The sequence below is a fragment of the Peromyscus leucopus genome, chromosome 15, assembly GCF_004664715.2.
Source record: "Peromyscus leucopus breed LL Stock chromosome 15, UCI_PerLeu_2.1, whole genome shotgun sequence".
Classification (NCBI taxonomy): domain Eukaryota; kingdom Metazoa; phylum Chordata; class Mammalia; order Rodentia; family Cricetidae; genus Peromyscus; species Peromyscus leucopus.
This window is the reverse complement of record NC_051076.1, coordinates 57,885,498-57,909,337: the sequence shown is the minus strand read 5'-3', so window position 1 is coordinate 57,909,337 and position 23,840 is coordinate 57,885,498. Positions and strand designations below refer to the sequence as shown.

General features: G+C 48.6%; 1 protein-coding gene across 1 annotated transcript in view; it reads right to left on the bottom strand.

Annotated features, from left to right (window-relative positions):
- Mapkapk2 (MAPK activated protein kinase 2) overlaps window positions 1–6,055 on the bottom strand; it is a 43,657-nt gene extending 37,602 nt beyond the window's left edge. The window contains exon 1 of the mRNA XM_028876496.1: window positions 5,492–6,055. Coding sequence (XP_028732329.1) covers window positions 5,492–5,740 — 249 coding nt within the window. The 5' untranslated portion in view covers window positions 5,741–6,055. The remainder of the gene's footprint in view (window positions 1–5,491) is intronic.
- Window positions 6,056–23,840: the final 17,785 nt, after the last annotated feature.

The window sequence follows — 23,840 nt, the reverse complement described above, 5'->3', positions numbered from 1 at the left end:
GGCTTGGGGGGAGGGGGGAGGGAGAATGAGACCTCAACATGACCCTTTGGAGGGTGTGAAGCACAGGAGGCAGGCCAGTGTGGGCTGCTGTGCTGAAAAAACCCAGGGGGAGCCATGATTCCAAGCAAAGCAGGTCTGCTCTGCATATCAAAACTACACAGCCCTAAATGCTGCCGCCTCCCCCTTAGCTGGCATGCCCTCTGACACAGGCCCTCACATCTTGCTTCCAGTGGGTAACAGGAGCTTGACTCTGCCTCCAGACTAGGATTTGACTCCTGATGCCATTCTGATGCCTGCTCTGCTGGTAACACCCCTTTGCCTTCCCCACCAGAGACACCCATGCCTTCATCCCCCTTGTCTTTCCACCAGAGACACCCATGCCTTCATCCCCCTTGTCTTTCCCACCAGAGACATGCATGCTTCATCCCCTTGTCTTTCCCACCAGAGACACCCATGCCTTCATCCCCCTTGTCTTTCCCACCAGAGACACCCATGCCTTCATCCCCCTTGTCTTTCCACCAGACACCCATGCCTTCATCCCCTTGTCTTCCCCACCAAGCACCCATGCCTTCATCCCCCTGTCTTTCCACCAGACACCCATGCCTTCATCCCCTTGTCTTCCCCACCAGAGCCTTCATCACCAGAGACACCATGCCTTCATCCCCCTTGTCTTCCCCACCAGAGACACCCATGCCTTCATCCTCCTCCCAAAAGAGAGCACTGTTTGCCAGATCCCCACCAATATGTGACCCTGAGGCCCTACAATGGCTTGTCCTCACCCCTCCTTTCAGCCACCTAACCTATTTTATATATATATATATATATATATATATATATATATATATATTAATAAACATATACATATATGATTTTCAAGACAGGGTTTCTTTGTGTAGCTTTGGTGCCTGTCCTGGATCTCACTCTGTAGCTCAGGCTGGCCTCAAACTCACTGAGATCCACCTGCCTCTGCCTCCCAAGTGCTGGGATTAAAGGTGTGTGCTACCACACACACACCACCACACACACACACACACACACACACACACACACCCCGGCTCATCTAACCATATTTTAACTATAGAGTTTTCAAATTCTGTGAAAGCCCAGAATTCACAAATGAAAAAGGACCATGAACTAACCTACTTCTAATCCTGCATCAGAGAGGCCCAGAGTCCTGCTGCAGTAGAGAGAGAGGTCACGACCATACCAGGATGACATGCCTGGAGTCTACTTCCAAAAGTGGGAAATGTTCTCTGAAGGCAGAAATTCAACCCTTCCGTCCAAAAGTCCACGAACCCCAACTTCAATGAGGCCTAGCCTTTCTTTAGAACATTCACAAGTCCTCCCGACTCAAAAAAAAAAAAAAAAAAAAAAGCTGATTTGACCCAAAGGTGGGTAAGTTCAGTCCTGATCTTCTGGCCCCACCGCTCCTGACCTACTTGGTCTCCTGCTCGTCCCCTCGGCTCTAGCTGCAGCCAGCGTCATGACTTCTAGCAGACCCACTCATTCCTCCGAGGCCCAGCGAGTCCCCACGGCCACCAGCCAAGGCTTCCCTTGGCATCATCAATCCTCACAGACGTCCCTCTTTCAGTACCCTCTATTCCTGGTCACACAATTTAGCCCCCAGGCCAGGAGAGTCCGGTAGACTTCTCCGCCAGGATGGCAGAGATGGATCCTCTCGGCATTCACACTGCGGCTGCCGGCTGCACCGTTCACTTGGCTGGGTGCCTTCGTGTCGGCTCCCTTTACTACTAACAACCACACACACACACACACACACACACACACACACACACACACACAGTGACTGCCACACTGACATTGCTGCCCTAGACAACACGGGTCAATCCTGCCTTCTCCAAATAGGTTTCCTGACCCCCCACATTTTACAGGGCACTAATGCCACTCCCCTCCGTCCTAATAAACGTATGGTGACTGCTCCACAAACTGCCAACGACCTGGAACCAAACTGGGTGGCATGATCACGAGACTTTCCTCACCTCATGTTGCCATCCAGCAAACGTCAAACCGAGATACTGCCCCCCCCCCTGCCAGCCACGCTATCAGTCATCTCTCCAGTGAGGACACAGAATGAGGACATGGCCTGTCCAGGGGGGCAGGGCAGGCGAGGGTGCCGGTGTTGCCCTGCAACCACGTCCAGGCCAACTGTGAGAGGGTCTAATCTCCTCATCGGGATACCAAGAGCAGCTACGTCACCGTGGCACCTGACTGACCTCGTGAGGGGGGCACACTGGAGAAAGGGAAGGATCTACAGGCCCTTGCTTCCTCTAGTCTATGCAATGGAAAGATAAACAGAGATAAGTTACGACAACATTCCCTACTTTGTAAAGCAATAACACGCTTCACCTAATCAGCATTGAACAGCAGAGTGGGACAATAGTACGGGCTTTAATTAAATTTGTTCAGCTAATACCTAAGCGTCACCATGATACAGTGAAGCCAAACACGGTCAAGTGACCCACGGGGAATACAGCCAACTCATACACAGATGGACTGAGGCTAGGTGTCCCTAGCAAAGAAGTAACAGATTCTCCAAAGAATAATAAATAGTATTTCTATCACAAACTCCCTAATTGGGGAGGGGGTGGGAGGGTGGGGGGGAAACAGCCTTGTTACAGATCCAAAACCTGTGGAGCTGCTGGCATGGTTTAGACGCTGCCTCTCCAACTTTAGTAATTGCAGCTGGAAGGTGACATACACCCACCAATGTCCTCTGACCAATAGGTCAGAGCCGCTCTTGAGGCTCAAGGCACTCCGAAACAGCAACCAGCTGCATGCCTGTCAACACCACTACAGTTACAAGTAGAGAAAGGCCCAAGACTGGCAAACAGAAGAACTGAGCTCAGTCCCTGCCTCTGTCAAGTGAACAGCAAGAGTTACCACTTGCCTTAGGCAAGTTATGCCTGCATTCTGGGCCTTGGTTTTCTCATCTACAAAATGAATGTGTTGATGGCGATGCCCTCTCCACTGGCTTCTCACTGACTGGAAGTGTATGCATGACTCAGAAGGATGATGAAGCCAGGTGACAGCACCCACCAAGGGCATCTAAACATCAGCTTCCCAAAGAAGATAAAGCAAGCAGCTGGACTAGGTGGGCCCTTTATTTATTTTTACTTTATGTGTATGGGTGTTTTGGCTGCATGTATGTGTGTGCAGCAAGCATATAAACATGAGCACAGAAGAGGGTGTCCAAATCCCTGGAACTGGAGTTACAGACAGTTCTCTATATGAACAGCAAATGCTCCTAACTGCTAAGCCATCTCTGGATCATTTTTAAAGCTCTGGTTTTTCTTACTAGTACAAAGAGCGGAGACTATGAACAGCCTTCATTTCCCATCCTATCTTGGGGCTACAAGACAGCAGCCTTCCAAAACCCCACGAGAGCCAGGATGCAGGGCCACACTAGGCTGAGTCCCTAGGCATGGGCTCAGTACACTCTACAGAGCACAGGTCTCACCTTCTCTTAGCATCCAAAGGGTCATCACCGTAGCCTGTTCTACTATATCTTCTGCCCTTGCTGTCGCATAAAAAGGCTCCTTATTTCCAAATCATTTCACTATTCAGCGCCTAAAGTTTTTAAAGTATATAATGTAGAAATCTCAGTGGTGAGTGTCACTGAAACGGGATGCCTTTTAACCAGATTCCCCACGGCTGTGATGATGTCTTAGCCAATATTTGGGTAGGAAAGTGCTGCTGACTGCTCTGTGCCATTCTCCAAACAACTTGGCTCCCCTCCTTCCTCTGTTATTAAATCTTAACACATAGATGTATGAGAAATCTGCAAACCTAACAGTTGAGTCAGCTTCTAAGATCTAGGAGCAGGCTGCCTGTCAAAACAGACTCCATCTTCCGTCTTCACCCACTTCTGACTAGAGAAAGGATAAGCATGAGGATTATTTAATATGCTGCTAGGGTTTTTCCTTTCAAAACTATTCAAAGGAGAAACACACACACACACACACACACACACACACACACACACACATACCTCTAGTGTTAATTATACTAGAAATCTGAATTGACAACCCAGGATGGTGTGTGTGTTTAAGGAGAACAGGAAGGAAGAAGGGTTTTTGTTGAAAAGTCTTTATATTGTGTTCCAACTATCCAAGAGAATGAACAGCCAGTGTCCCCAGCCTGCTGATCAGTAAAGGCAGATGGCATCTCAGAGGAGGGAGAAGTCTTTCCCGGAAAGAACATCTGTCACGTCCTCAACAATACAGTTAACTGTGGTCAAACTGTTCACTTACCTCCAGTCCCCAAGGTCAGAGCCACATCAACCCAATCAAGTCTTTTCCTCACTTAGCTATTAATATGGATAGAAAGAAAAGTGAAGAGTACAAATACTGTAGTATTCAAGGCAAGGATAAGAGTTCCTCCCCAACACTCAACACCAAGCTACAACCAAGGTCCTGCAGCAAGAGCTTATAGCTTTGTTTATTTTTAAATCTGATGTTGAGGATGAAAATAGCAAGAACATTACCATAGAAACTAGACTTACTTGCTCCCTACAAAGTACCAGGGCTATAGTCCAGTTGACGGTACAAGACAACAGTCTCACCCATAACTCGTGTAGTATATAATAGCTGGAAACAAAACAAGCTGTGTGGGCTGAAAGGAAAGAGAAAAATATAACACAGGAAGTAGTCCGATCCTCCAATCATTGAGACACCCCAAGGGAAAGAAACCTGACAAGTGACCTTTAGAGATATGGTGTAACTTGAAACGCTCGGGAGAAGAAAACTTTGTGGTGACCCTGAATGACAGACCTTTTGAAATCTCCACTCTCCGATACCAAAGAAACAGAGAGAGACACAGAAGGAGACAGCTCGACCTAGAGAGATTAGGAGTGCGTTTCCCAAACACAAGAGTAAGGTTTCCTGCCTCGAGTCGCCAGCCACCAAGACCAAAGTAGGCTTTGCAGAACCAGCCCTGGGCCCAGCCTGGCTTACAGATAAGGTTTCCTACGGTGCATGGAGCAATGGAAACAGCGCGGCGCAGACTGCCTGCCCGGCAGCGCAGGCCAGGCGCTGGCGGTTCCAGACAATCGCGGGGCACGGAGGCGGGGTCCCCAGTCTCCAGCGCCGCGCCGGCGCGCCCCACCACTGCGCGCCGACCTCGTGAGGCCAGCGAGAGCGAAGTCACTTTCCGGCTCCCAAATAAGGAGCAGGGTTAAAGTAAAGCTCCGAGAGCGAACTTCTCCAAACCGACCCACCAACCAGCTCAATGAGTAAAGGGCCTTTTGTGCCCGCAGAAAGGAAGGAGGGAGGGAGAATGGGGTCACCGTGTCCTCGGCGCCGGGTGAAGCGAGTAGAGGCCGTCCCGGACGGACCCAAGCGTGGCCACCGGCTGGATCCCACTCACACCCCAACATGGCAGTCCCCGTGAGTCCCCTCGGGTCCCGGCCACTCGCGGGGTGACCGGAAGCTGCACCGGATCCCAGCGTGTTCCACGGCGGCCCAGACTTTACCTTCAGGGCGAATTTTTGCTGGGTCCTCTTGTCGAAGATCCGCAGCACCTTCCCATTGATGCCCAGGCCCAGCACCTGGCTGGTGACCTTGTAGTCGTCGGTGATGGCGTTCTTTCGGATCTGCAGGCCCGACTTGACGTGGAACTGGGGGAACGGCGGCGGCGGCGGCGGCGGCTGGGCCGGGGCGGGCGGCGGCGGCGGGCTGGGGAAGGGCGCCGGCGGGGTCTGGCCGGGAGAGCCCGACAGCATGGTGCCGGGAGACTCGCGCGCCGAGGCGGGGGCCGCGGCCGCCCCCTCCTCCGGCTCGGGCCCGGGTCCCCGCCACGCCCCGCCCGGCGGCGAAGTTTGCTCCGGGCTGGAGCCGGCTGCCCCGCCCCGGCCCGGCTCCAGGCTCGGCGGGTCGCGGGGCCCCGTGGGTCCCGCTGTGCGCCGCGGGCGCCCACCAGCCCTGCTCCCTCCCCCCGGAGACGTGCGCTCCGGGGAACGCGGGACGGCGGGGCCCGGCCGGGGGGGAATCGCCGCGCCGAGAAGTAGCAGCCCGGGGGCGGCGGCCGCGTCACAGGCTGCTCGGCGTCCTGGGCTAGTCCTTAAAGGGGAGGATCGAGGGTGGGGCTTGGGGGGGAGGAGGCGTGGGCATGGGGGAGGGGTGGGCCTTAAAGGGGAGGATGTCCAGCGGCGGGAGAGCAGTGGGACCTGGTTGGCCGGGACTGCTAGCCGGCGGTCAAGGAGAGAGCAAGGAGAAATCCTCGTTCTTAACCAGGGCCAGGCAAAGGGAAGGGGGAGCGCAACAGAAAAGCAGCAGGATAATTCCAACAAAATCTGTAGTTCCCCAGCTGCTCGGATCTAGAAGATAGGTCATCGGAGAATTTGGAGAGGGGGCTCTATTTTGAAAGAAACGGGTGATTGGTAAAAATTTACCTACATGGATCCTGGGGTATGGGGGGTACTGGGATAGTGCTGGGGTTACCGAGGCTATTCATCCTAGGATCAGGTGCCAGGCAATAGTCACGATTTCCAAAACATGCTTGGTGTTTTACACTTTTTCTCATGGATTGTGTTTTTCAGTGAAAATGTATTGTTGTGTAATTTGTGCTTTGAACATATTTTTAATGTAAATCCAAAATGACCCAAGATGGGAAAGGAATGGGGCACTGTAGACCCCGTAATCCCAGCTATGCAGGAGGCTGAAACGGGAGGATGACAGGTCAGAGGGCTAGCCTGAGCAGCAAAGGCAGGCTTTATCTCAAAACACCCACAGACCTCACGCCTCTCCTATATATACCTTTTCATTGTGTTTCGAATTCATGGAGTTAATATAGCAAGGGGAAATGGCCGGGGAATGATTCTAGGGTTGGGGGAATTCATCCCTGAGGCTACAAATGGTGAGATTCTGTGTCCCAGGAAAACTCTGGAGCTGGGGCAGTGTCCTGAGCAAAGGGCCTGGGATACATAGCCCAGGAGGGTAAGGCTGTTTTGCTGGTGTCTATTCCCTGTTCGGATTTTCAGACGATGCTTGTCCCAAGGAAGGCAGAGACAAAAAGGTGAAGGACTACAGTCACCCTCTCAGGATCCAGCAAAACTCACTGTGGACCAAGGCGACAACTGGTCCCCTTTCCAGGTAGCACTGCCTTCAGTACTGTGTGTGTTCAGTGCTCTGTGCTCAGCAGCCCTGTGGTGACAGATGGTGATAATCCTAGTCTAATGGGGAAGACACAGTGGTTGGGTCGGCAGTGTGGCAGAGGGGGCCTGGGGATAGAAGGCAGATTAACTCACTTCGGTCTGCAGCTGCATAGCCTCCTTCTACCCCTAAAAATGGAGCTAGACAATTCCAGGTTTCCCTGACTTTTTAAAGGCACTACTTGAGACCACGAAGATGCAGGGCCGGAGAAAGGAACACAGGGATGAGGAGGAGGAAGTCCTCAGGGGCTCAGGTGGAAGGGGCTCCCATCCTAACTCCCTCAGCTCTGTGTTGCCCTGCACCACCCACAGGGCAGGGTGGGGTCTCCAGGACTTCTTGTTGGCATTCAGCGGTCACCTGTTTCTTTCCACGAGGCTGGGAAGAGAATGAGCTCTTCAGAGGCACCAAGGCACAGTGGGAAACGACAAAATAGAAACGAGCAAGATCCAGTTGCCGTAGCGAGGTAGCTTAAGCACCTCTATCTGGAAAAATGAGAAAAAAAATCTTAACATTTCCATTCATAACTGAGTAACAATTAAATGAGATGGCATCTACGATAACGCTTCACAAGGCATACAGCATCAGCTCTCAGGAGATATTAAACACCACCGGTCCTCAAGCGTTGCTTCCTTGCTTCTTGCTCCATTCCCATTGCCTAGCAACCTGTTCCTGATACTGAGCTGCCTTCCTGTGCAAGGGGAATTCTGGGGCAGTGCCTAAACCTGAGGTCCTGGGACCAACGGATCACAGAAATCCCGGGGTGGGGGGTGTTTCTGCTGGAGTTACAAAGGCCAGATGCACCTAGGGAACACACAGGACAGCTAAGACACATATTCCACATACACACCCCAAAAGTACACTCATATGAACACAGCTCAAAAGGACAAGACATCCGGCACAGGACAGTGTAAATGAGTAACCAATGAACAGCCGGACAGTAGGATGAGCCACAGGAAAGGCACTCTACAAAGAGACCCAGAGCCTTCGATTCTAACACTGGCTAGCCATGTGACCTCACAAAAGTCCCTCAATTTCTTCCTTCCTGTCTAGAAAGTAGTGGAAATAACATCTGCTGTACCCACATTGTAGCGGTATCATAAGGACAAAATAAAACCCAGAGTCCTGTTTGTCAACCACTGAGCTTTCGGTCATCTGCAGCGAGCTGCTCAAGCGAGCGTTGTTAAGGATGTGTAAAAGCACTTCAGAAGCTGGAAGTCAGGCTGGGCTGGAGGGCAGAAAGAAAGTATATGCTGATCGTGTGCAAAGCCCTCAGTATGAGCCCCAGCAAAGCATTACAAAAAAAGAAATTGTTGTTGGAAATCTATTTACAAAAAAAAAAAAGTATGATTTGTATTGACATGCAAATGCATATATCAGGTAATATAGTGTACATGAAGGCAATTTAAGGACCAAAAGTATATAGAATTACATCAGTTGTAGTCCCAGATTCATGGCACAGGTTTGTTATTGGACCATTGGTCTGTGTGTTTCCGTTTTTATTTGGTTATAGTTATTTAATAATGCCATAGGCACCTTGTGGACCTGCTACCCAAAACACCAGCTAGGACTTGGACAATAGCATGCATCTAAAGAGATGATTCCCAGACCACCCTTCAACCCATCCCTGTGTGTGTTACCCAAGACAACCATCACCTGCATGCTCTATTCACCTTTGCCTTGCTTTCCTGCTTACACGGTTTCCCTTTATGAGGGAATGTTTAAAGGGATCTTTAAAAGCTGGATGGCAAGATTGAAACCTGTCATCTCAGCACTTAGGAGGAGGATGCAGGAGGATTGACGTAAGTTTGAGGCTACTCTAGGCTGCATCGTGAGTTTCGGGGCAGCCCGGGCTCCAAAGCATAACTCTGTCTCAAACAAACCAAAATGAAATAAAAACGATATAAAAGGTGAAACTTCTTTTAAAAGAAGAGAAGCCGCCGGGGATTACAGTATCAGCAAGATGCAGTTGAAATAAGGAAACACATCGTCATAGTTGTGAAATATCCTCCACCTTCTCTCAGAGAGGATGAAGATGGCAGTGGGAACAACAGGTGAGTGATGACTCTATACCCAGCTATTGTTCGGGTTTCTCTCAACTTGGATTGCCATGTTTAAATCTCACAAATGTCTGTATTTGAGGGTGCTAGTCGTCTTAACGACTCAATACCATTTTATTCTCCCCCTCTTTGACAGTGATAGAGATGTACTAGTTAGCACATGCCTGTCTAAATACAAATCTCATCTCCTAATTCATCCACTTCTGTTATAGCTGACATGTAGCTCAATAGGCTGGAGACATCAAGGGTATGTGGATGGACGTGAGGGCGATTTGGCTATGACACCTTGATATTCATCACCAGAGCTGATTTTGTTAATCTGGATGGCTTAAGGGGTACCCCATTCCTCCCCCATCACTCCATGTGTATCTCTCTAGGGCTGTATGCTCCATCAGAAAGGACAGTGTCTTCTATGGAGGAGGACCACTCTTTGGTTAGTGATACACAAGTAGCTGTACTTTCCTGCTGGAAGCTCCAAACGGCTCTCAAGAAGGCTGTGTGGGAATATGTCTATTCATGATTTACGTAGGAGCTGTGAGCGTGGACTGTGGGTCAGAAAGACTTGGTTCTGACCTTTGCTGGAAGAACAACCCCAATGAAGTTATTTCTCTAGAGCTCAACGTTCTCATTTATATGATAGATACTTGTGAGTAACAGCATATGCCACACAGGTCTGTGTAATAGGTCTTCCTTTGTAAGATTTAGTTTTACCCACGTAACTCCTTGTGGAGGAGTTCCCTCTGAGGTTAAAACCGCCCAATGTGGAGGGGCTCTCCTTAAAACACAGGATGTCAACATGAGGATGAGACAATAGGATGTTTTAAAGGGAAGTGAAACATTCTATCATGCAGGGGAGCTCCTCAAGACAGGAAGTAAACAATTCAAAGGTTCCAGGAAGTCCCTAAAACTTCCCTGATGCAATAGGCCCCCAAGCATGGGTAGCTATAAAGACCATTGTGACCACTATCAGAGAAGCTAAGTTACCTAAAAGAAGCTCAGGCCATTGAAGCTACCCGGGAGAAACAGAGACCCGCCCAGCTGCCTGAAAGGAGTCCACACCAACTGAACGACCTGAGAAGGATGCTCTCCAGCCTGTTGAGCTACCTGCAGGCTGATAAATGAACTCTGTTTCCAGCTTCATGAGCTGCCACCAGTACTGGGGTGGGCTTTGGAGACACAGCTGTGTCTGAGTCATTTCTGCTCCTGTAGTAACCCCTTGCCCATATCTCTGTGTGTAACCCCAATAAAGCTCAATGATTCACCACGTTGGACTCAGCTGGTGCCCTCACTTTGGTCTGTCATTGGTTCCCTGTTTGCGGTGAGGAGAGGTTTGTTACTACACTCTAGAGTAGTGTTGTATCTCTAGAATAGTGTCACAAAAAAAAATTCCCTCCTCTTTTCTCTTTCCTGCTAGCTAGAATGAAACTCTCTGGAGGCTGGGTGGCCCTCTTGCGTCATGGAAATGAAAGCTGTAGTTCGAAAGGTGACAGGTAAAAAACACAAAGACCCTGAGTCCTAGTGAACACAGAACCAACCATTTTAGTCTTAAACCACTGACATAGACCTTTATATAGAAGACAAACGAATGTCCTTCTTGTTGAAGAGCCTCGTGTTCTAGGGGTTTCTATTACAGCCAGATCTACCCTACTACACAGACCTCTGTGGCATATGCTGTTACTCACAAGTATCTGTCATATAAATGAGAACGTTGAGCTCTAGAGAAATAACTTCATTGGGGTTGTTCTTCCAGCAAAAGGTCAGAACCAAGTCTTTCTGACCCACAGTCCACGCTCACAGCTCCTACGTAAATCATGAATAGACATATTCCCACACAGCCTTCTTGAGAGCCATTTGGAGCTTCCAGCAGGAAAGTACAGCTACTTGTGTATCACTAACCAAAGAGTGGTCCTCCTCCATAGAAGACACTGTCCTTTCTGATGGAGCATACAGCCCTAGAGAGATAGATACACATGGAGTGATGGGGGAGGAATGGGGTACCCCTTTAGCCATCCAGATTAACAAAATCAGCTCTGGTGATGAATACCAAGGTGTCATAGCCGAATCGCCCTCACGTTCATCCACATACCCTTGATGTCTAAGACATGGTTCTCCCATTCCTAAGCAAGACTACCCTAAACAAGTATTGGCTGTAACCCCATTTTTGGATCCACTTTAAATCTCACAGACTTCTTTTCATCTTGGCCTATTCTGTTTTTATAGCATAGGTTGATGCCAATCTGCATAGCTGGAACCATCCAGGAGCCCTTTCCAACAAACTCCCCTAAGCCCTAATTCAAACCACCAAGGAGTAAAAGTTTCCCATTTTATTCTGATGTGGTGTGAAGAGTGGATGATGTAGAGTGGAGATCCAGAGGTCAGTGTCTTAGAATGTTCAAAGAGCTTCTCCGGGCAAGATAGAGCCCCCCCCCCATGACTGCCTGAAATGAGGTGCACACAGATGAAGCAGCTTTGGGTCCGTGGCTAGTACGACAGATCAGGTCTCAGTGGACTCACCCCTGTCATGACTGGATGACAAAAGGAGCCAAGCCACCTTCAAGCCACAGGACTAAGTTTCATAGATAAAATGAGAAATTCTCCAAAGCAAAACAGCAACAAATACCTAAGAATCATTAGTAACAGAAATTTCTGACCCAGAAAGCGACTTCAGGCCGGGCGGTGGTGGCGCATGCCTTTAATCCCAGCACTCGGGAGGCAGAGCCAGGCGGATCTCTGCGAGTTCAAGGCCACCCTGGGCTACCAAGTGAGTCCCAGGAAAGGCGCAAAGCTACACAGAGAAACCATGTCTCGAAAAAAAAAAAAAAAAAAAAAAAAAGAAAGAAAAGCGACTTCAAAATAGTAGTCCCCGGTGGTTCCCATCCTCCCTTTCCATCTCAGGAAAAGAAACTCTACCAAACCAAGTGCTGTTGGCAGTGCCTTCCCTGAGAACCTCCTAGCGGAGGAAGTGCTGTGCTCCCCCACGGGCAGTATACCCTTATCTGCACCCCAGTCTTTGTCAGTTGAAGCCACAACAACGAGGAGGAGCAGCTGGAGCAGCTGTGAAGAATGGGAATGGAAAGAGAAAGAGGAAGAACCCAAAGAGGAATAGAAACTTTGCCTCTGCAAGTCAACAGCATAGCCAGGTCCAGCCTAATGAGACCAAACTCAGAGTCCCAGACACGCAGGCTGGCAAGTGTCTACCTGCATTCCAGGAGACCCAGCCCAGGCTCCGGCATCAAGGGTTCTGCACTCTATTTATCATGTACCTTGCACACCCCTTGCTACTCAGGTGAATGTACAGCCTGGATAATGTGTTGGGGAAGAAATAAAAGAAAAAGGAACTCGCCGTCCAGGAATACAACTAGGGCGGGTCAATGAAAGGGATGCATGGGTCTTTGCTGGTGACCAGGTGGTGCCTGGTGTTTTGTTACTTGTAAACAGAGGGAGGAAGGAGGGCAGAATGGTTAGAGAGGATGTGTGTGAGCGAGTACGGGTGGAGGTTTCCTAAAGATACAATGATGAACAGCTTCATCACAGAACATATTTTTGAGGTAGCCGAAAATGGTGGAATCAAATCCAGGGGTTCGAATCCCAATCACACATCAGCGTTGCCTTGTATGATGAAGAGATGTTATTGCCTTGATTCAGTACGAGAACGATAGTTTGAGCTGTTCTTGGCACATAGTAATTGGCTTCTGTCAACATGAACTGTTGTTGATATGACAGATACTTTCATAAGAATCATCTCTTTCTGCTGGGGACGCAGTTCAGTGTCAGAGCGTGCACGTGCACACATGCACGCACACGCTGCACGCACACACACACACCTCGCGCACACACACAGCCTTAGAAATTGTGACTCACGCCTGTAATTTTCACACTCAGGAGGCCAAGGTAGGAGAATTACTACAAATTTGAGGTCATCCTGGGCTACATAATGAGTTCTAGGACAGCATGGGCTACAGGGTAAGACCCTGTCTCAACAATGAAAACAATAAAAAGAATCGTCTCGTTCTACCTTCTCAGTTACACTCTAAAATAATACCTATTTCTGCTACTCTCACCACTGAAGACACTGTCACTCAAAAAAAACTGGTGACCAGTTTTGATCTTGAATGTCATTCCCCCACCCTATCCCCGCCCCACCTCCGTCCCCTGCACCCCCAACCCCATGTGTTATCAGATTGTGGGAGGTGTTGGGCCTTTAAAAGGAGGTAGAGCCTAATAGGGGGAGTTAGGCCATTGGGGGTGTGATTTCAGAGGGCTTGGTGGGGTGCTGATCTTTTTTCCTTCCTCTTCCTTCTGGACATGTAGTGAATGGGTCTCCACTATGAATGTCCTCCTGACATGAGGTACTTAACAGAGACCCCAAAGCAACAGTCCCAACTACAACAGACTCAAAACCCCAACACTGTGAGCCAAAATAAGTCTTCCCTCCTTTTACATTGTCTGAGGTATTTTATAACACTAAAGGAACGGTAACTAATACACCAGGTAGTTAACGTCATCAGCCGACCAGAGGGCGAAGGACCAGCCTTCCCACCCTCCCCATTTCTGCCTGTGTCAGAGCCCACGATCCAGATGCTCATGCATGTGGTCCAGCCACCTTACACTTGCTGGCCTCCTGTGTGACTCAAGGGAAGGAAACACAGTCTGAAGCTGGAAAGCACTCAGTGCCCAGAGCCTTTCCATCCAGAACAGCAGTAAAGGCGAAGAAGAGGGTCAGGAACATGAACTTAGAGCATTTGTAAGTGTGTGAGGAAGGAAGGACCTAATGCAAGAGGCACATATGAGACAGATGGACAGATAGACAAACAGACTGCATAGCCGTATCCAAAATGCTTGAGACTTACTAACTAAACATGCCTAATCCAAAGATCCCAAACATTCCAAACCCTAATACTTCAGACCATCCTGTCATTGCTCAAAACGTCTCGGGTTTCCAGATCAGGGCTGCTGGACCTGTGCTATGTGCTATTTTGTTTCTGTCATCTGTAGCTAGAGTTTTCCTGCCATGTCCAGTCAGGACAAATCTCTGTCACCCGCCAGTCCCACAGCCACTCAGACCCAACCAAGTAAACACAGAGACTTATATTGCTTACAAACTGTATGGCCGTGGCAGGCTTCTTGCTAACTGTTCTTATAGCTTAAATTAATCCATTTCCATAAATGTATACCTTGCCACATGGCTTGTGGCTTACCGGCATCTTCACATGCTGCTTGTCGTGGCGGCTGGCAGTGACTCCTTCTGCCTTCCTGTTCTTTCTTTTCTCCTCTCTGTTAGTCCCGCCTATACTTCCTGCCTAGCCACTGGCCAATCAGTGTTTTATTTATTGACCAATCAGAGTAATTTGACATACAAACCATCCCACAGCAGTCATCCAATGACAGAGGTAGAGAAGTTTCCCTCCCCCGCATATTTCCCAATTAAAGAGACGTCTGAGGACCTAATACATCCCTTTGTCCTAAGACCATGTCTACGCCACCATACACCCAGGTGAATGACTTTACAAACCAGGTTCCCTAAACTCCTGATGCCTTAATACATCATAAAGGGAGTCTTCTTGTGGAAGTTCTTGCTGCAGACAAGTCCCTCATTCCTAGAGGGGCATTCAATGATTCTGGTGGCCTCCTCCACTGGGGCAGTCACAGATGCAAGTGACAGTGGAATGTCCTGACAGGGCACATTGTTTTACCCTGATACTTTTATCTTTGTCTCCTGTGGACTCCATGACCCCTTTCAAAGCAACCAATGTTGACTGAGCACCAGTTAGTACCAAGTGTGTGATGCACTTATCATCAAATAGAGGAGCCAGATGACTCCCAGTGCCTTTAGAGGGATGACACACACACACACACACACACACACACACACACACACAGAGAGAGAGAGAGAGAGAGAGAGAGAGAGAGAGAGAGAGAGAGAGAGAGAATAAGAGACTCATAATGTAAAATTTAATGTGTATGTGGTATGTATGTAGGTAGGTGTTCATGTGTGTATAGATGTGCATGTACGTGTGTGCATGTGTGGAGGTCAGAGGCCATCAAATGTCTTCCTCAGTTGTTCTTCACTTACTTTTTGAGACAAGGTATTCCAGTGAGGTTTCTGTTGCTTTGATAAAAAACCATGACCAAAAGCAACTAGAAGAGGAAAGGGTTCATTTCATTTGCAGGTTACAGTCCATCATCGAGGAAGGTTAGGGCAGGAACGCAAGGCAGGAACCTGGAGGCAGGAGACATGGAAGAATGCTGCTCATTGGCTTGCTGACTCTGGCTGTGCTCACCTTCTTTCCCACACAACCCAGGACCACCCTCCCAGACATGACACCACTCACACTGTGCCCTCCATCTCAATAATCAAGACATTCCACAAAACACAGCCCACAGGCCAGTCTGATAAGGCAATCTGACATTGAGACTCCATCTTCCCAGGCAACCGTTGGATGTGTCAAGTTAACAACAAAAAACAACCAGGACACAGGGCCTCTCGGCATGTCCTGGTTGTTCACCTGGAGTTCACCAGTTTGGCTAAGCTGGTTGACCAGTAAGCTCCAGGGAGTACAGACACACCACTATGCCCACCTTTTTCTTGGCTAGGTGCTGGAGACCCGAACTCAGGTCCTTGTGTTTTTGTGGCAGTCACTTTACCCACTGAACGATATCTCCCTAGCCTCTAAACTTCACCGTTTTAGGTGTTTTACAATGCACAGTTCAGTGACATCGAGTACATCCACACTGTTGTGCGACTACTGTTGCTATCCATCTGCAGAACATTTTTTTGTTTTCCAAAACTGAGATCCTACACCTGTTAAACAGTAGCTCTCTCTTGTCCCTCCACATGCGTGGATAACAGTAGCAACATCTGGCACCCGGGAGGACACTGAGTCTCCCGGGTCCTGACACTGGCCTATCCACTCCAAGTACAGAGTCAGCCAACAGAGAGCCAGGATGGGCTGCTCCTGTAACCTCCCAGGTCTTCAGGGCCCCTCCTAGCCATTACACGACAGATCATAGCCTCCCAGGCCTGCAAAGACCGTGGACTCATCCTCCTCCTTCCTGAACCAACGCACTCAGCAGTGACCCCGTTTACAGTACTGAGCACAGACACTTGGAAGCTCTCCAACCAAGTCAGCCTTCAGCAATCCTTACTGAGCCTGAAGCCTGGCCATCGTTCTGGTGTGGTGTCTCATAGCTTTCTGCCATGAGGGCCAAGGTAAGGCTGTTCGCTAGATTGTCGCACTAAGAGTATAGGAAACCACAGAAATGGTTTCCTTCTTACCTTCTTTCTCCTCTCTCTCTCTCTCTCTCTCTCTCTCTCTCTCTCTCTCTCTCTCATACATTCTGATAGTTCAAAGGTCCAGAAGATTCTACCTTAATCTCTCAGAGAAGCCGAAACTATCCCCTAAGTCACCTATTTCAGAAGAAAACCTAGCCTCCTGACTCAGCCAGCTTTGGCCACCTATGGACAGGTACCAGCTCCAGCATAGCTCGAGTCTGGGGCCTGGGAGCTGCTTGTCCTCCCAGGACAACAATGTTCTTCAGAATTCTCCCACCAGGAACAAGAACAGGAGCAGCAACCAAGGGTGGGAGGTGGACCTGGGACAGAGAGAGAGGTGAGAAGGCAGAGGAGAAGTACCAGAGGATGACAGGCTGGCTGGCTATTTGCATCTGAAGATCCTATTGGTGGAAAGGCCCTCTAATTCGGGCCAAGGAAAACTGAATGGGAGCAAAACAGGTCCATGGGCAGCCTCTCCCTCAGGTCCTCCCCAGGTAGGTCAGGACTCCAGAGGTATTTCTTCATCCCTCCATGTGATCACAGCCGCCTGGACCAGTGTGCCCACCCACATCACTGCTCAGGAATCTGGTTCTTGTTTACCTAACACAGCAGGCTTCCTTCAGCTTCCCAGAAAGCTTGTGGAGGAGCCTGGGGCCTGGGAAGGGGAACCTATACAGAACTGCTGAATAAGAGGACCAGTGAGTTCCCTAACACTAGCCCAGTCAAGACCTCCCTCGCCAAGACAGAGAGCTGGGAGAGATCTTGGCTTCCCCTGTCCTTCCTTGATCAAGATACCTGGAGCCCAGCTCCTCACAGAATGGGGGGTAGGGTGGAATTGGATGAAATATCACCTACTGTATGCTCTGCTTTCTGTCAAGAAATGACTGGGTATAACAGAACACAGGCCAATGGCAGAGACCCTAGATTCCATCCCCAACACCAGGGGGGACAGAAGATAATAGGAATGTAAACTGGCAGGAGCCTGGGGAAGTAGACTATCCTGAGATTTTTGCTGTTGTATCATCCTGGTGACTCGCCAAATGCCTGTCACAAAATGGGACACTTGTAGTTTTACTGGGTGAATAGTCTGGAGGATGATTGATGGCCAACAGAAAAACAAATTTAAAAGGTCATGATAATAGATCCCATTTAGTGAGCAATCACTGTGGTCTGACATGATTGTAGCTCCACGTGCTGACTCATCCAGTGCCCCAGAAAACGTCACAACGTGGCTGTCACCCATAGCTTTCCAGTGGCCCAGATGAAGAGATTCGGGCCCAGTGAGTCTCTTCGAAGTCCTGTCTCCCGTCATCTTAGTTAGCATGTTCTCCAAAGCCAGGAGCGTGCCATCCAGCTACCAGAGTTTGTGGCCAAAAGCATCATAGTGTGGCTTTTCTTTCTCAGATGATCCCCTCCGTGAGCCTTGCCCCCACCTCAACCTCCGAGGTTGCTTTTCCGGACTCCTAGTCTAGGCTCATAAAAAATAGTAGGAAGAACAAGACTGTCACTTTTTCTCAGGTGTACCGAGTGTCGTTCAAGTCACATATTCCATGTGGACTGTGTCCCGTTCTGTTCTAGGATAGTTTCGATATGCTATGTTGTACCACGCCGTGCCATATTATGCCATCGTGGTAAGAACACTTAACATGAGAGCTACCCCCTGACACACTTCAAAGTTTATTACGGTACCTTATTGGTGACTACAGATTCCACTGTACAGCAGCCCCGAGAGCATGTTGGTACCGTTTGCCTGAAACTTGATACCCACTCTTTTCTCCTTCTTTCTCCCCCCACCACCAACCCCTGGGAATCACCATCAAATTTTTTTGATGGTAGGAATTTGGCTTTTTCAGATACCCCATATATGTGAAATCTGCAGAATTTATATTCCTTTTTTTGTTTCACTCTATATGATGCCCTCAAGTTTCACCCATGTTGTATGTATTGCAAATTCCCCTTTTAAGAAAAAAGCTGAATTGTAGTTCAGCTTGCTAAAGATTTTGTGGGAGTTTTTGTTTGTTGTTGTTGTTGTTGTTATTTGTTTTTGTTTTTATTCTATATCAGCTTAACACAAGTCATCTGAGAAGAGGGAACCTCAATTGAGAAAACACCTCTCTAAGATTAGCCTGAGGCAAGCTTGTGAAACATTTTCTTGATTAATGATTGATGTGGGAGGGCCTAGTCCAGTGAGGGTGGTACCATTCCTGGATCCTTGGTCCTGGGTTCTATAGGAAAGCAGGCTGGACAAGCTATGGGAAGCAAGCTAGTAAGCAGCCATTCTCCATGGCCTCTGCTTCAGTTCCTACCTCCAGGTTCCTGCCTTAAGTGCCTCCCCTGACTTCCCTCAGTGACGGACTGCGATATGAAAGTTTAAGCCAAATAAACTTCTTCCTCAAGTCGCTTTGGGTCATGGTGTTTTATCACAGCAATATAAATTCTGACTAAGACAATAGCCTATGTATACAGCACTGTCTTTAAATTTTATTTATTGGATCGTGTACATTTTGGTTGTTGCTACATCCTGGCTATTATGAATACTGCTGTAATAAGTGTAAGAATGGGATTATGAACTGTGGCTCTTGGGTGATTACGATGGCCCAGATGCTCTATTTTCTGACTACTATTTATTCACAATCTATTCCTGAAAGAGATAAAGGATACAAGCGATCACCCAAGCAGATGGAATGTCAGGCAGCCAGGCCAGAAGAAAGCATGGCCTCCTGAAGGGAGAGGGAAGAAAGACTCAGACCGATGGAGTATGTCTGCTGTGGGAATACAAGAATGGTGGATGGTTCAGTCCTGACCTAGGTAGGTAAGGTATGAGCCCGGGGAACCAATCAAATCATGAAAATCAATCGTGGGCTTCTGGAGAATCACAAGAAGCTCTCTAGGAAATAGGGCCGGAAGTATTAGGGACGTGCCCCCAAGATATCCCGTGAAGGAGGAAGGGAGGGCATGACGATGATGTCGGAAGATCACAAATGGTTCTGAAAACTATGTGTTTAAAGATAATCCCGTGACACCCACATCTCCACACCCCAGCACTGGAAGTTGCTACAGTCTGTGGTTGGGCTGCATTTGCTTTGGCTGGCTTCTTTACCTTTTGGAGGAGATAGGATCAGACATTTATCAGTGGGCAGTTTCACTTCCTGTTTCCTCAGATGGCAAGCACAGTCATAGTCATCATAATGATGACATCTCCATAGCATACCTCTGCCTTGTTTACCTGAGGCCTCTCAAAAGTCTACGGCATGTCAGAAGAGGAGAGGGGCCACAGCATAGCTACCTTGTCGATCCAAGCTGAGGGCAGCCATTAGCAATGGAAACGAATAAACTCATAAACTTAAAGACATTTTAGTGTTGGGGTGTGGAGATGTGGGTGTCACAGGATTATCTTTGAATACATAGTTTAAAAAGCAACCATCTAAATGAGTCGGTAGTTCCCTAAATGACTATTCTTTCCAGAGGCATTTGTAAATCCCTGCCTCTAAGTACCTCCAAAAAGAAATCCTTCCCTAAACCTTTACATCCTCCAGTTGGCCCCTTGCCACGGTGGTTTTTTTTTTGGGGGGGGGGGGACTGGAGGTGCAGAAGTTCAAGCTAACTTCCCAAAGTTGCATATTGGGTCAGAAGAAAGAGCTACAACCAAGAAGGGAGTTTCCAGCTCCAGGGGGAACTTACACGGTTGTAAGGGGAAACCACAGCTATTTCTATCAAGAAGAAAAAAATGTGATTGCTAGCCATGAGCCATCCTCGGAAAAAATGGTTTCCCTCTCAGTGGGAATGTGCTGTGAGCAATGAAAGGTTAGAAAGCTGCCGCCACGTTCTGGCCAAGGGAACAGGTTAGCCAAGGTGTAGAGGCTAAGGTCAAAGGTTGAGGGCTTCCTGGGCTCTGGGAACGGGAGCAGCCGTTAGCTTGACATCTTGGCAGCCATGGTGACACAGTCCTTAGAGCCTGCCCACCTCTGAGGGATCTGAGGAGATGGGGAGAAATGGAAGAAGCAGTGGCTTAAGGATCTTCTTGAAATGAATAAAATAAGCAGGTTAAGATCAAAAAAGAAAGAAAGGAAGGAAGAAAGGAAGGAAGGAAGGAAGGAAGGAAGAAGGAAGGAAGAAAGAAAGAAAGAAAGAAAGAAAGAAAGAAAGAAAGAAAGAAAGAAAAAAAAAAGAAAGAGCTTCTAATTGAGTTGAGGAACAAAAACCAAACAAGCGCTCACTCCTCCAACCGACCGACGTCCAGCCACAAGCACTCGGACACTTTGAAGCACTCTCCAGTTGCACAAAGGGACAGGGAGGATGTGATAATTACACATTTGTTTGTGGTGTAATTATTATTGTTGGATTTTGTTTCCTTCAAAGGATAGTCATAAGCCTGGGGCTGAATGGTGGGTGGCAGGTTAAAAATCTGAAAGTAAAAAGCTTGCTATGACCCCATGAACAATCAACCTCGTATTGTCAGAGTTCGATCAGTGCAGGGAGGGAGTCACTGTGATAGTGAATTCTCCCATTGCGTTCACAACACACCAGATAAGTTTCTAAGTACTTTCCAGGCACTAATTCACTGAGCAACTCTGATAGAGCCTACTACTAAAGTGCTGGTGTTGTTCCTGCCCTTTCCTAATCCATAGTCAGCCACTCATTCACTGCCTTGTCATGAATGAGTCTATACAAAGATTCCGTTCCTTACACCTCCCGTCTGCTTTGGAGCAGTAACCTACAAAACAATGAAAATGCACCCTTGATTGTAATTGTTACCCGAAGAGAAGTAGTCATGGCCTCTGTGTGTGTGTGTGTGTGTGTGTGTGTGTTGTGTGTGTGTGTGTGTGCGTGCGCGCGCGCGCGTGTGTGTGCGCGCACACCTTGTTCTGTAGCCCAGGTTCACAGGCTAGCCTTGAAGTCTATGGCCATCACTCTTTCAAAGAATCTTAAAGCTGGCCCTGGTACTGCAGGCCTTTAATCCCAGCTACTCTGGAGGCTAAAACAGGAGGATTAGAAGTTCAAGGCCTGCCTGGCGTAAAGAGAGAGTTCAAGGCCAGTCTGGGCATCTTAGATCTTTTCCTAAACTGAAAAGTCAAAGGGGGTCTAGAGGTGTGTCTCAGCAACACAGGACCTGCCTGGCATGTGTGAGACTGTAGGTTTAGTCTCCAGTATTGCAAAAGCAAACAAAAAACTAATCTGGAGTGTTTAAACAAACTAGTCACTTTCCATGGAAGTAAAGATTGGGGAAGTCTAGTCTCCATCTCTCTGGGTGAAGTCCAGCCAAGCAAGCCTCCCAACCAAGAAACACCCATCAGCTCTCTCAATGGCTTTTCACCAAGGTTACTACCCCTACTGATCTACTAGGAAGCAAATCTCCCTAGGATTTTCCAGTTTGCTCATTTTGGTATTTGTTGCGGGCACTACCGCAACAGATATTAGTATGAAACAAGACTCCAGATGGCATTCTTTCCCCTAGAATTTACACACACTTTTCTCTGGAATTTGGCAAGCTTTAGAAAGGAAAGAGAGATTTGCAAGGGAGCTATTGCATAAGTACCCAGCAGGCACAAACGGAGGCATCCCCAGGTGACTGTGAATGAAGTACCCGGCCTGTGCAAGGGGCAACCTAAGAAGGAAAAGCTGTAAAAAGTAGTCAAGAAAAGCCCAAATACAATGAGTATCATGAACAGATTGGAAAATTGGGGGTGTGGGGCGGGGCGGGGGTAGAAGCAAGAAGTCTAATTATCAAGTTAATGTAATATTCTAGAGGAGGGGAAAGGAAAGGATTGGCAAGCAGTAGAAAAGAGGGCAGAATATTAGAGCCCTGCTGAGAGAGAGGCGGCAAGAACTGCAAACAGGGGTTGGGGATTTAGCTCAGTGGTAGAGCGCTTGCCTAGCAAGCGCAAGGCCCTGGGTTCAGTCCTCAGCTCCGGGGGTGGGGATGGGGGGTGGGGAAGAACTGCAAACAGATTAGACATGATGTGAGAAGAAACAACTTTCCCAGGACAGTACTGGACAGGTGGCTCGTGTCAACATCCTGAAAAGGTTATGGGTACCCTGATCTTGTTTGAAAAGTAACCTGGATGCCCAGCCATGGTGGCACACGCTTCTTTCTAGTCCCAGCACTTGGGATGCGGACCTTTGAGTTCTAAGCCAGCCTGGTCAACCGAGTGAGCTCTAGGACAGCCAGGGCTACATGGAGAAACCCTGTCTGGAGGAGGGTTGGGGAGTAACCTGAGTAACTTCAGGGACTGAATATGAAGTGAAAGAAAGACCAAAGAAAGGTGTTCTCAGATCAGCAGCAACTCCACCAAGCCATCAAGAGACACCTGGAACCTAGGGCTTGAAATTCGCAGTGGACAGGACCTCGGTGTCCACTCAGCTCACTGACTCATCTTTTAAGGGGACTACAGCAGCTCCAAACTTCATGTCCTCGAGACCTGGCTCAGTAGAGAAAAGAAAGATACTGGGGTAAAACAGAAAAAAAAAAGTCTGGTGGGGGAAGGGGCTAGCCAGGGTCTCATGCAGCCCAGGTTAGTCCAAGAACCTCTCTGATCCTCTTGCTTGTGTCTCCCAGTCCTGAGATTATAGGTATGTGTCGCCACGTCCCACTGCTATTCAAAACTGAAGACAAAACTTTCGGATTCCCGTCCCCAGCTTATTTATGAAAGCAACATACTTTCCAAGCCATCCATACTGTCCCCACTACGTCTCGTTGGCCTGAGTGGCTCCACGTTTCTGCCAGTCCTTCCCTCTCCTCAGCTCAGTTCACTGCGTGGGTTTGCACCTGCTGGGTTTCACACCTGACACCAACCTTCACTCTCGGAACCCTCGGCTCCCTTGACTGCTGGTTGTCACTCTGCATTCTACTTCTGTAGCCCTGCCCACTTCTCCGCTTCCTTCAGCTTCCTCCCTCACCCGCTGGCCTCTAAAATGTCCTTAGACTCCTCTCTCGACTGACTGTACTAATTCCAAAGTTCCCACTCCTGCTAACCCACCATCCCCAAATTGATAAACATGATTCAGATGATTCTCTTGCCCATGCAGCCAGCTGCTAGAAGACGGTATGGCTCCCCATCTGATTGCCCCCAGCAGAAGCAGCCAAGCAGTCTAGATCCTACTCTCTTTTAACAGTCAGCCAATCGCCAGTTCCAGCTAATCCTACCTCCCATTGCTTCCATGACTGGCCATTGCCCTTCTTCAGGCACCCACAGTTTCCATGTGAACTATTGACCCTCCTGATAGGCTTCTGGCTCACCTCTTTCCAGTCCTTTCTCACACTGATTTGATTGGTAATCCGATCACATAATTCTAGGGTTTAAAAGAGAAATGGGTCAAGCTCCCCAGCGCCTCATATCTACT